General features: G+C 37.2%; 1 protein-coding gene across 1 annotated transcript; it reads right to left on the reverse strand.

Annotated features, from left to right (window-relative positions):
- Positions 1 to 7129: 7129 nt before the first annotated feature.
- On the reverse strand, positions 7130 to 8133 carry LOC133261491 (olfactory receptor 8U3). Its single transcript, XM_061439969.1, has one exon. It carries the CDS (start codon positions 8131 to 8133, stop codon positions 7174 to 7176), a length of 960 nt encoding a protein of 319 aa, XP_061295953.1. The 3' UTR covers positions 7130 to 7173.
- Positions 8134 to 13651: the final 5518 nt, after the last annotated feature.

The following is a 13651-nucleotide window of genomic DNA, read 5'->3' on the forward strand; positions in this document are numbered from 1 at the left end:
ACAAAGGTCTGTCTAGTCAAGGCTATGGTTTTTCCAGTGGTCAAGTATAGATGTGAGAGTTGGACTGTGAAGAAAGCTCAGCGCCGAAGAATTGATGCTTTTGAACTGTGATGTTGGAGAGGACTCTTGAGAGTCCCAGGGACTGCAAGGAGATCCAACCAGTCCATCCTAGAGGAGATCAGTCCTGGGTGTTCATTGGAAGGACTGATGCTGAAGCTGAAACTCCAATACTTTGGCCACCTTATGCAAAGAGCTGACTCATTGGAAAAGACCCAGATGCTAGGACGGATTAGGGACAGGAGGAGAATGGGACAACAGAGGATGAGATGGCTGGATGGCATCACAAACTCGATGGACATGGGTTTGGGTGAACTCCAGGAGTTGGTGGACAGGGAGGCCTGGCATGCTGTGATTCATGGGGTCGTGAAGAGTCAGACACGACTGACCAACTGAACTGAACTGAACTGGAGATTCCATTGTACATATGTACATCTTCTTTATCCCTTCCTCTGTTGATGTACATTTAAGTTGCTTCCATGTCCAGGCTATTGCAAATTGTGCTGCAGTGCACATTTGGGTGCATGTATTCTTAGAAATTATGCTTTTCTTCAGATATATGTCCAGGTGGGTTTCCCCAGTAACTCAGCTGGTAAAGTTGTCCAGGAGACCTGGTTTCAATCCCTGGGTGCTGAAGATCATTCAAAGGAGGGCACAGCAACCCACTCCAGTATGCTTGCCTGGAGAATCCCCATTGACAGAGGAGCCTGGTGGGTGACATTCCATAGGGTTCCAAAGAATCGGACATGAATGAGCAACTAAGCTCACAGACAGCACCTGTAGTTTTTTTTTTTTTTTTTTAAGAAACTTCCATACTGTTCTCCATAGATACCAATTTACATCCCCACCAGCAGTATAGGAGGGTTCTTTTTTCTCCATACCCTCTCTAGCATGCATCGTCTGTAGATATTTTGAAGATGGATAGACATTTCTCCAAGGAAGACATATAGATAGTGAAAAAATACATGAAAAGATGCTCAATATCACTAATTGTTAGTGAAATGCAGATCAAAACTACAGTTGGGTAGCAATGACAACCCACTCAAATACGCTTGCCTGGAGAATTCCATGGACAGAGGAGTCTGGCAGGCTACATACAGTCCATGGGGTCTCAAAGAGTTGGACAGGACTGAGCGAATATCACTCACTCACCCACTTACCTAGTTGGCCATTTTAAATTTATTTTTGAATGGCCATTTTAAATTTAGTTTTTCTTGTGTTTGTGAGCATATTTGAAACGTATTTTTTTTTGGTTCTTCCATTTCTGCTATTGAAATAAGCATATATTTTCTTGAAACAAAATTTGAGCTATTTTCTGCATTTAGTAAGGATTGTATTAATAAAATGTTAATTTATTTAGTTCCACTTTTCAAAGTAAAAACAGAGATAAACTTAGTTGAATCTTCTTCTGTGTGTCTGGTGCTGGATGAAAGTCTTTAAATGGATGGTATCAGCTAATTTTTATAACCCTTTACTGAGAAGGGTATTTAAAAAATAAAAAAGTCCAAAACAGTTTATGTAGTTCTTTAATAAGCATGTAGTTTATAACTAGAAAAAATAAGTGGTTTTTTTTTTTTTTTTTGTAAAACAGATTTTTAGTGATTATTTTAAACATTTTTAACTATGGCGTCAGAGAAGACTCTCAAGAGTCCCTTGGACTACAGGGCAATCAAACCAGTCAATCTGAAAGGAAATATCAGTCCTGAATATTCATTGGAAGGACTGATACTGAGGCTGAAGCTCCAATACTTTGTCCACATGATGCAAAGAGATGACTAATTGGAAAAGACCCTAAAGCAGGGAAAGTTTGAGGGCAGGAGGAGAAGCTGATGAGAGAGGATGAGATGGTTGGATGACACCACCAACTTGATGGCCATGAGTTTGAGTAAGCTCCAGGAGTTGGTGATGGACAGGGAAGCCTGCTGTGCTGCAGTCCATGGGGTCACAAAGAGTTGGACAGGACTGAGCGACTGAACTGAACTGGTTTTGAACATTGATCCAAATTCATTTACAAAGTAAATTTAAATTATTTGTTTAATTAGAAAAATAATTTGAAAGATAGATGAGCCTGAATCTGGCACAATAAATGAATATTTCATGGGGCTCACATACTCTGGAAAAGAAAATGAAGGGAAAAGTCACCACACTTGGGGCAAAAGCTCTTTTCCTTTATCATTTCTTTGCCTTCCAGTGATGTTAATTTCAGAAGTTTCTGAGAATATATCATCATCTCCCAAAAGCTAGATTTTTAATAGTTTCTAAAAGATGTAACCATATTTCACTTCTACCCTTTGGTGTCACTTGATCCCTTTGCTATTACATAACTGCTTTGGCTTAGAATATAAGGAAAGGATTTTAACAGCTCTGAGGCACAAGTTTTTCATGTAAGTTGAGATATTCAGGAGAAATGAACTCTAACGGTCCTCAGCCTGGATTATTACTTATATAATAAAATATCAACATCCTATGCTTAATTTAATTATCTAAAAACCAAATTAAGTGACAAGGAGGTCTGAGGGAAAAAAAAAATCGGTCTATAAATATATAATTACTAATGGTTTTTCTTCATAGGTAACACTGTAATGTTACTATGAAGCAGTCAAACTATATTAAAACATGGGCTTCTCTGAACTAATATGCAAATAAAAAATATAATTGAGGAAATATGAGGTACTTATACATAAACAACAAATAATTAAACTCATCAGAATATTTACATTCTAAGCATATTCTTGATAATCTAGTACTTCTACAACAATTTTTTTGTTAAATTAATAAATTATACTTCAAGAAAATTTAACTTCATATGTTTTCTACTTATCATTTTCAAAAAGGCAAAATGGGTTAAAGCTCACTTTGTTTATTTTGTAAATCCTGATTTTCACATTGCTAAACTTAAATACACATGACTTATTTCTTAGTAAGAGGATTAAATCAGTTGATAAAATTCAAAATTAGGCTAAGAAATAGCAAGCACTCAATAAATGTCAGGTATTTTTCTTCTTTTTCTTTGTTGCTAGTAAATAAATTGTATAAGTGAGTGATGGTCTTTGTTTAAATATATCATGTAAAAATAAGTTGTAAAGAAAGTGTGCTGTCCTCTTTAAAATAATTCAATTGTCACTCAAGAAACTGAAAATTTGATGTATAGCAAAACCAATACAATATTGGAAAGTAATTAGTCTCCAATTAAATAAATTTATATTAAAATGTAAAAAAAATAAAAAAGAAAGAAACTGAAAAGAATTGAGAGGATCTTGCTTTCTGTACCAAAGGGTCTGTTTTCTTCCTCAGGTTAGAGTAATTTTCTGCCTTTTTAAAAATTTATATACACATGTATTATTTTTGAAATTATTTCCATTATAGGTTACTACAAGATATTGAGTATAGTTCCCTGCTACATAGTAAACCTTTATTGTATGTCTATTTTAATTAGACATTTAACATTCTATTCAGAGTAAGTCAAACAAGTGGAGTCAAATGTCATATATTTTTAGTTAGGCAAAAATTCATATTTTTTCTAAAATACATATATTATATATATTATTTATATAAGTATATAAAAAAATTTTCTATTACTTTTGATAAAGGTTTAAGAACATCCCCCCTCCAAAAAAAAAGAAGAGATGGAGAAATTGGAAAACAAAATAAATGAAATGGGAGCACTGGTTACAAAATAGAAAAAGAGAAACAAACGAGGTAAAATAAGAGATCATCATATAGTCCAGTTGTTTTTAAACATGATTGCTCATTAGAAATATATCTGGAGCTATGGAAAAAAAATACCTGTATACCATTATTTCTTCAAATACATTTTCTGCCCCTATCTCTCTCTCTTCTCTTTCAGGGATCCCTTTAATGTGAATATTATTATACTTGATATTGACACAGAGGTCCCTTAAACTCTCTTCATTTTTATAAATTTTGTCTTCTTGTTGCTGTTCTTATTGGGTGATTTTCACTATTCTATCTTCCAAATCATTTTTCTCTAACATTGATTCTCTCTCATATGTTATATATATACATATATATGTATATGTATATATATATATATATATATATATATATACATCTTTTAAAATTTCAGTTATTGTATTCAGTTGTGTTGGTTCTTTCTTATATTTTCTGTCTCTGTTGATGTTTCTCACTGAATCTCTCCATTCATTTTCTGAGTTTGGTGAACCTCCTTTGATCTTTTCTTTGAACTCTATCAGGTAAACACTTATCTAAAGACCATTTCATTAGGGTTTGTTCTGGGGTCTTATTTTGCTCTTTTGTTTGGAACTCATTCCTTTGTCTCCTCATTATGTCTGACTTTTGATTTCTGTTCCTATGAATTAGGCAAAACATCTAGCTCTCCTTGTCTTGAAGGAGTATCTTTGTGTGGGTGCATGTCTTGTGTCCACTGCTTGCAACTGGTGACTTTGGCAGGTTGACTCCAGCTAGAGTGAGTGCAGACCTGGGATAGACTTGGGGAAGTGCTGCTCCTAAGACTGCATAAGAATGTGGATTTTGATATTTTAGCTGAGGGAATGATGTTTCACAGTACAGTTTTAAAGGCCACACAGAATTGTATGTGTCTGTTTAGGAAGAAGCTGAATAACATAACTATTGATTATATGTGAATTTCTTCTTGAATTTCCCTGAGAAAAGTCAGGATTACTTTAAGAAATGACTGCTAATAGCAAGGGATTAAAATTGTGTGGACATGGAAACTCCAATTAGTGTTTCAACATTGCTATTGTAAATAATCATTGGAAGCAAAAAGGTAAAGTTAAACATCAGAAGAGCAGAGTTCTTCAAGTGAGGCATTAAGATTCTTTAGGTTTGAACCTCTTTACCTGTGAAAGAGAAACTTCCTGTGTTCCTTCTTTGTGTTTTGTATGTGATATGTGAGAATATGTGTGAATATCCATCAGATAAATATGCACTCACAAGGCATAGTTGCAGTGACTAGAAGCACCATGTTCTCTGTCAAACCTGACTTAAAAATCTGAGGATTCATTCAACTCACAAGATTCTAAACACACTTCATGGCAACATACATGGGTTTCTTACAAATTAAGTGCAGAAGAGGAAATAATTCCCTTGTACAATATACCTCAAGGCTTCCCTATTGGCTCAGGGTGAAGAATTCAGATGCCATGCAGGAGACTCAGGTTTGATCTCTGATTGGGAAGATCCACTGGGGAAGGAAAGGGCAACCCACTCCAGTATTCTAACCTGGAAAATGCTATGGACAGAGGAGCCTGGTGGGCTAGAATCCATAGGGTCACAAAACAGTCAGACATGACTTAGCAACTAAACAACAACAACATTACAAACCTCAAACTAAACAGTCATTAGACTGTAACTAGCAAAGTCACCTTCCAAAATGGTAAGATGATAATATTAAATCAGTAATTTAATTAATTTTTATAAACTCAAAATAATAAAAGAACTTAGAATCACTAATTTTTAAATTTCATGTCATGATCCTATAAGGGTAATTGAATAAATGACATTGTAACCTAAGATTATTTCTATTTGAACATATGAGAATTTATTCATTTTTAAAATATAATTTCTTATAAACCATGTTTTCCAATTATATTTAAAAATCTGATAATGACACCTCTAAGTACAGATAACCTATAATTAGGTTTCCCAGCTGGCTCAGTGAATCTGCCTGCCAATGCAGGGGACCTGAGTTCGATCCCTGGGTCAGGAAGAACCCTGGGAGAAAGGAGTGGTAACCCACTCCAGTATTCTTGCCTGGGAAATCCCATGGACAGAGGAAACTGGTAGGGTACAGTCCACGGGGTCACAAAGAATCTAACAAAACTTAGCAAACTAAATAACAATAACACAGTGATCTATAATTAGGGCTTCCCAGGTGACTCTAGTGGTAAAGATTCTGCCTGCAGTGCAGGAGACACAGGAGAGGCAAATTCAAGCCCCAAGTTGGAAAGATCCCCTGGAGTAGGAAATGGCAGCCCACTCCAGAATTCTTCCCTGGAGAATCCAGTGGACTGAGAAGCCCGGTAGGGTACAGTCCGAAGTGTTGCAAATAACTGGACAAGACTGGGAGACTAAGAGTGCGATCTATAATACCCTTTACTCTTAACATCCAAAGTGTTAAGAAAACAAACTTCAAATAGACTTGAGTTTGAACTTAGAATATTCCTGTTATTAGTTATGTGACCTTAGACAATTTATAAATTATTGAGACCTAGAAGTGAAACCTTACACTCCAGTAGATTTGATATATAGGAGTCAGTGCAACTAGGTGATTAAAGTCCTGGAACGTAGTAGAAATCTAAAAGCTTTGTCTTTCTTATTTAAGACTGATAGACTTTTAAGAACTTAACTGATTGATTTTTGGTTACACATAAAAGTATTTATATAACAACACATAGAACTTATGGGCTTCCCAGGTGGACCTAGTGGAAAAGAATCTGCCTCCAGGAGACTTATGAGATGCAGGTTTGATTTCTGGGTCAGGAAGATCCCCTGGAGGGCATGGCAATCCACTCCAGTATTCTTGCCCAATAAATCCCATGAACAGAGACGCCTGACAGGCTGTAGTCCATGGAGTCACAGAGAGATGAATGTGACTGAAGTGACTTAGCAGGCATAGCACTTACTATAACATGATACAGTTCTAAGCCTTTCATAAACATTAACCTGTTTAACCTTCAAAACCAATCAACCATCTGGTTCCCATTATTTTGTAAAGTTGTAAAGAGAGTCATGCAGAGTTCAGGTCAATTGTCCAGAGTTTCACAGCTAATAAAAGAAGATAGAATTCAAACACATGCAGTCTTGGTTCTAGAGTCCTGAGTTCTAAGAAAAAGATGCTGCTACCTTTGTTTGGGATACATGTATATGTGTTTGGGAGTGTATTTGTGTTTGCTTTTGAAGATGATTTCATGGTCTTTAAATGCTACTATGTCCTGAGCAGGACTCAGAATCAAACTGACTTTCCAGAATTGACCTGGGCCCTTGTAGTAATTATCAGGGTCTGTTGAAGTAATAATCACATTTTCAGTTTACTGGTAAAGAAATTACAAGCAATGTCAAAAAGGGAAAGACTGACTTATTTTTCTTCTTGTATTTAATACAATGTTATTATTATTATTTTCTTAATTTTAATATCTTTAAAGTTTCACAACCTTTTCCCAAGACTTTCTTGGAGGCACTTTTCACCTCTTTGTTTCTTAGACTATAGATGAGTGGGTTCAACATGGGGATAACCACAGTGTAAAACACAGATGCCATTTTGTCTGTGTCCAGGGAGTGGTTTGACTTGGGTTGCAGGTACATAAAGATCAGCGTGCCATAAAAAATAGTAACAGCCACCATGTGGGAGCCACAGGTAGAAATGGCCTTGAGTCGCCCCTGGGTAGAGCGGATCCTTAGGATGGTGGTGATGATGAAGAGGTAGGACGTGAGGACAATGGAAGATGAACAGATCATATCAAAACCAGCAAAGGCAAAGATCAGAATTTCCTTCATGCGTGTGTCTGAGCATGACAGAGCCAAGAGAGGAAGGTCATCACAGTAGAAATGGTTAATGACATTGGGGCCACAGTAGGTTAGACGGAAGGTGATGATGGTATGGAACAGGGCAACCAGAAAGCTGTATACATATGGAACTGCCACTAGTCGAATGCAGACTCTCTTTGACATCAGTGTGGAATAATGCAGGGGACTACAGATGGCTACATAGCGATCATAGGCCATGGAAGCTAAGAGGAAACACTCCGTGATCATGAAGGTGAGAAAACAGCCCAGTTGCATCGCACAAGCATAGAAAGCAATAGTATTGTGCTCCACAACAAAGTTCACCATCATCTTTGGTGTGATAGCAGAGGAGTAGCAAAGATCAACAAAGGCCAAGTGACTGAGGAAATAGTACATAGGCGTGTGCAGTCGAGCATCAGTTCTGATCAAGGTAATCAAGCCCAGGTTGCCCAGCACCGTGACCAGATAAATGACCAAGAACACCACAAAGCAGGGGACCTGAAGCTCTGGCCGTTCTGTAATTCCCTTGAGAATGAATTCAGTGACAAAAGTAAGATTCACTTTAGCCATTTAATCTGATGGATTTTGAAGAGTTTGTTGTGCGTTGAATAAAAACGACACCTTCTACAGCCTCTGCCAGTGTTGGGGAGGTGATCATTGGCATCTTCTATCCGTGAGTCACTCCACCTTGTGGGCAAAAGGTAGCTGCAGCTCTCCAATGACATGCCGTTCTTGCTCCAGGGAAAGGAATCTACTACTCTGAGTAGTCTTCTTAAGCCTTACTTTGCTTTACAAAGAAGCGGTGTTTCTTTGCTTTATGATGTAGAAAATATAGGAAGATGCTGATGAAAAATTAAATAGTATCTGAAAGAAAGCACTTGAGACAATTAATAGTAATATTCCAGTGTTTCTGGTGCCACCAAGGTTTTGGTGCCCATGTATATGTTACAGGGAATAACTTACTCCGTGTTGGATATATTTCTTTCCTTTAACCTTTGTTTTCTGTGGCATTTGTTCACTGAAAGAACACTGTTCATACATATTGGTCTACTTTGGAAAACCCTGCTCCTCTGCCTGAATGTTAAATCAAAGTGCGTTTGTTCAGGACCCTGTCCACTTGTGGACGGCTACAGGAGGGAAGAAATGATCACATCCTCTGCCCAAGGCTTGCCATTCCAGGAGATAACTGCAAAACTAATGGACTTTTTAATTTACTTCTTCACCCTCCCCTCATCTCTGTTCTGTAAAAGAACCTGTCATCTGGACCCCGATTAGATGACGATTTTGAGACATCAGTCTGCTATCTTCTTTTTCTGCTGGCTTTCTGCATAAAGTCAATATTCCTTGCCTCAACACCTAAACTCACAGTTAATTGGCTTGCCTTGCAGTAAGCAGAGTGAGCTTAAATTAGGTAACATATGTAGCAGTTAAAAATACATAACAGATACATGAAAGTACATTTTTATTTCCCTGTTTTTCAATTTTGTGTAAGTCCCCAAAGCTTTAAAATATAAAAATGATCTAGCATGACTTACTTACTTTTATAAAATAAGTACTTGGTGCTATGTAAGTTAAAAAGTAATTAATCAGATCTATGGGAAACTATCATTTTATTTGCATAGGAATTAAAGAGCCTTAGCATTATTTTCCAATTCGAAAATTGACTACATTTTGTAGTTTGTTTCTGAGAGATAACATTAAGTAGTCTGTTAGATAATTTTTTATATACTATATGTAGATGAACACCTTTTCCCATAAACATGTGTCAGTATATTTCAGGGGCTTAAAATATCCAAAGTACTTACCTTCAGTTGTAAGTGAAGTTTTGTGGAAGCATGTATAGTAGTTCTTGATGAATGCTTCAGAATAATTCCTTGTATTTTTGACAGCTCTGGAAAAATAAGACTAGTTTCTCTAAATCCAATGTTAGCCTGTTTGAATTTTATTTTTGATCCTGTCTTTATTTCCCACATAGTGGAACCATGAAATATTAACAAAAAAGGAGCCTCAAGACATTACTGTGTATAACTCCTTCATATTTCAAATTTTATTTATTAATACTATTATTATTTATCTGTTGAATTTGAGGACTGTCCTTACAGATACTCTACATAGTGCAAAACATGAATTCACCTTTGGTATGGGCTTCCCTTACAGCTCAATTGGTCTACCTGCAATGCAGGAGAACCCAGTTCAATTCCTGGGTCGGGATAATCCACTAGAGAAGGGATAGGCTACCCACTCCAGTATTCTTGGGCTTCTTTTGTGGCTCAGCTGGTAAAAAATCCACCAGCAATGCAGGAGACTTGGGTTCAATCCCCGGCTTGGAAAGATCCCCTGGAGAGGGGAAAGGTTACCCACTCCAGGATTCTGGCCTGGAGAATTCCATGGACTGTGAAGTCCATTGGGTCCCAAAGAGTTGGACACAACTGAGAGACTTTCACTTTTCATAGTTTGTTACTAACACACTCTGATGAAATTTCTATCCCATCATATCTGAGTAGCAATGGGAAAAACCCAGGCTTAGAGCTATGGTCACAGAGTAGGGACTTCCGTGGTGGCTCAGCAGTAAAGAATATGCCTGCCAGTGCAGGCGATGCAGGTTCAATTCCTATGTTAGGAAGATCCCCTAGAAAAGGAAATGGAAACCCACTCCTGTATTCTTGCCTGGGAAATTCCATGCATAGAGGAGCTTGGTGGGGTACAGTCCACGGGGTTGCAAAGGGTTGGAAATGACTTAGCAACTAAACAGCAACAGCAACACAGAGAGTAGATGGTACAGTGTGGGTGTAACTGGGTTTGTTTGACTGCAGAGCCCATATTCCTAATCCATCAAGCCATGCTGCCCACTGTGTAACAATACTGGCAGATACGTCCATTTTGCTCTGGTATGAACCTGATATTTAGAGAAGTCAAACATGAAAACTGTAGTTGAGCCAAATTTCAGGAGATCAAACTTCTAAAAACTTTTCTAAAAGTATTTGAAGTACAAATAGATATCCTGTAGAAAGGACTGAAATGCAGAGTATGAAAGTAAGAAAGGAAGTTAAGACGTTAGAAGTATTATGATTCCATTTAATACAGCAGCTCATAAAGCAGAAAGGTTTCTAATGGAAAGCTAAGTTCCAGGTGGACGGTTGACTATTCACTCTACAAACTTCACATGACTCACCTGCTCAGCCATGATTCTGGCTCCAAATGTACTCATTCCGAAGTTGTCTGGGTCATTTAATAGTTCCTAGATCCTTCTGAGTCTAAATTTGAACCTCTAGAGATATCTGAAAGATGTAATATCTCCATCTCTGTTTCTCTCAAAGTATGATGAGCTGAACAAATTATACTGGGGATTTGAAAAAATATATAATTATCTGTATTCCTGAAGGAACTATACTTCAAGTACGCCTATCAGACAATTTCCACAGAAGCAAAAGAAGGCTGTATTAAAGACAACAATGTAAAAAGACCATACACTTTCATTCATTTAAATAAGAACTCAAGTTTTGTGAAAGGTTAAGACCAGCATTTAAATTCTGAGTAAATTATGGAAATGTGGGTAATGTCCGGTTTTTTTTTTTTTTTGGATCTCAGCTTTCTCAATTGTAAAGTCAAGTGAAACATGTTTTATGTTTTAATGAATATTGAATGTGTTAATGTATGTAAAGACTCAGTAACTCTATGATAGTGAATACTCAAAAGAGATTTGCTTTAAAAAGGAAAGTAAATCAGAACGTAAAAAAAATAAACATACTTACTCCAAGAAACTACCTGAAAAATGGAACAACTTCATCACAGTGTCAGACTCTATCTTGGTGAATCTGCACAGTAAAGGAAACATTATCATTAATGATGAAATCCATATTTTTTTTCACAAATTACAAACAAGAAAATCAACTTTAAACCAATTTCAAAATGTTTGTGCATGAAAACGGTAATCACAGCAGTAGACCAATTACTGAAAAGTTATCCACTGCTTCCGGTTTCTCCTAACCTTTGTCCTTTCCAACGAGTTTTTTTCCCACAGCACTGACACCAGTCCTTTCTAGGTTGTGTGATTATTATTTGATCAGTAAACACAACAAACTTTTGCCAAGTCTTAGTTAAATTCCTCTGAAATCTGAAAATGTTGTACATTATCTCACTTCTTGTCATTTATGATACCATGATTCCCTTGATTTATTTTTTCAATGTTATTTTTAATTTATTCATTTTGATCTTCATTGCAGTACATGGGTTTCTCATCTCAGTGGCTGTGCTCATTATGGAGCATGGGGTCTAGGACCACAGGCTTCGGAAATCTGTGAGTCTGTGGTGCACAGGCTCAGTTTCTCCACAAAATGTGGGATCTTTCCAGACCAGGGATAGAGCCTGTGTCCCCTGCATTGGCAGGCAGATACTTAACCACTGGGCCACCAAGGAAGTTCCTGTTTCATTCTTTCTTTTGCTTTTTTTTTTTTTTTTTAACCTGTAGTAAGTCAAAGATGGAGAAGCTCGATACAGTCAGCAAAAAAAAAAAAAAAAAAAAAAAACCAGGACCTGACTGTGGCTGAGACCATGAACTCCTTATTGCCAAATTCAGACTTAAATTGAAGAAAGTAGGGAAAACCACTAGACCATTCAGGTATGACCTAAATCAAATACCTTATGATTATACAATGGAAGTGAGAAATAGATTTAAGGGCCTAGATCTGATAGAGTGCCTGATGAACTATGGAATGAGGTTCAGGACATTGTACAGGAGACAGGTATCAAGACCATCCCCATGGGAAAGAAATGTAAAAAAGAAAAATGGCTATATAGGGAGGCCTTACAAATAGCTGTGAAAAGAAGAGAAGTGAAAAGCAAAGGAGAAAAGGTAAGGTATAAACATCTGAATGCAGAGTTCCAAAGAATAGCAAGAAGAGATAAGAAATCCTTCCTCAGAGATCAATGCAAAGAAATAGAGGAAAACAACATAATGGGAAAGACTAGAGATCTCTTCAAGAAAATCAGAGATACTAAAGGAAAATTTCATGCAAAGATGGGCTTGATAAAGGACAGAAATGGTATGGACCTAACAGAAGCAGAAGATATTAAGAAAAGATGGCAAGAATACACAGAAGAACTATACAAAAAAGATCTTCATGACCCAGATAATCACGATGGTGTGATCACTGACCTAGAGCCAGACATCCTGGAATGTGAACTCAAGTTGGCCTTAGAAAGCATCACTATGAACAAAGCTAGTGGAGGTGATGGAATTCCAGTTGAGCTCTTTCAAATCCTGAAACATGATGCTGTGAAAGTGCTGCACTCAATATGCCAACAAATTTGGAAAACTCAGCAGTGGCTACAGGACTCGAAAAGATCAGTTTTCATTCCAATCCCAAAGAAAGGCAATGCCAAAGAATGCTAAAACTACTGCACAATTGCATTCATCTCACACGCTACTAAAGTAATGCTCAAAATTCTCCAAGCCAGGCTTCAGCAATACTCAAACTGTGAACTTCCTTATGTTCAAGCTGGTTTTAGAAAAGGCAGAGGAACCAGACATCAAATTGCCAACATCTACTGGATCATAGAAAAAGCAAGACAGTTCCAGAAAAAACATCTATTTCTGCTTTATTGACTATGCCAAAGCCTTTGCCTGTGTGGATCACAATAAACTGTGGAAAATTCTTAAAGAGATGGGAAAACCAGACCACCTGACCTGCCTCTTGAGAAATGTGTATGCAGGTCAGGAAGCAACAGTTACAACCATTGCCGGGAGAAATATCAATAACCTCAGATATGCAGATGACACCACCCTTATGGCAGAAAGTGAAGAGGAACTAAAAAGCCTCTTGATGAAGGTGAAAGTGAAGAGTGAAAAAGTTGGCTTAAAGCTCAACATTCAGAAAACGAAGATCATGGCATCTGGTCACATCACTTCATGGGAAATAGATGGGGAAACAGTGTCAGACTTTATTTTTCTGGGCTCCAAAATCACTGCAGATGGTGACTGCAGCCATGAAATTAAAAGACGCTTACTCCTTGGAAGGAAAGTTATGACCAACCTAGATAGCATATTGAAAAGCAGAGACATCACTTTGCCAACAAAGGTTCGTCTATT

Source organism: Bos javanicus, chromosome 15 (genome assembly GCF_032452875.1).
Source record: "Bos javanicus breed banteng chromosome 15, ARS-OSU_banteng_1.0, whole genome shotgun sequence".
NCBI classification, from domain to species: domain Eukaryota; kingdom Metazoa; phylum Chordata; class Mammalia; order Artiodactyla; family Bovidae; genus Bos; species Bos javanicus.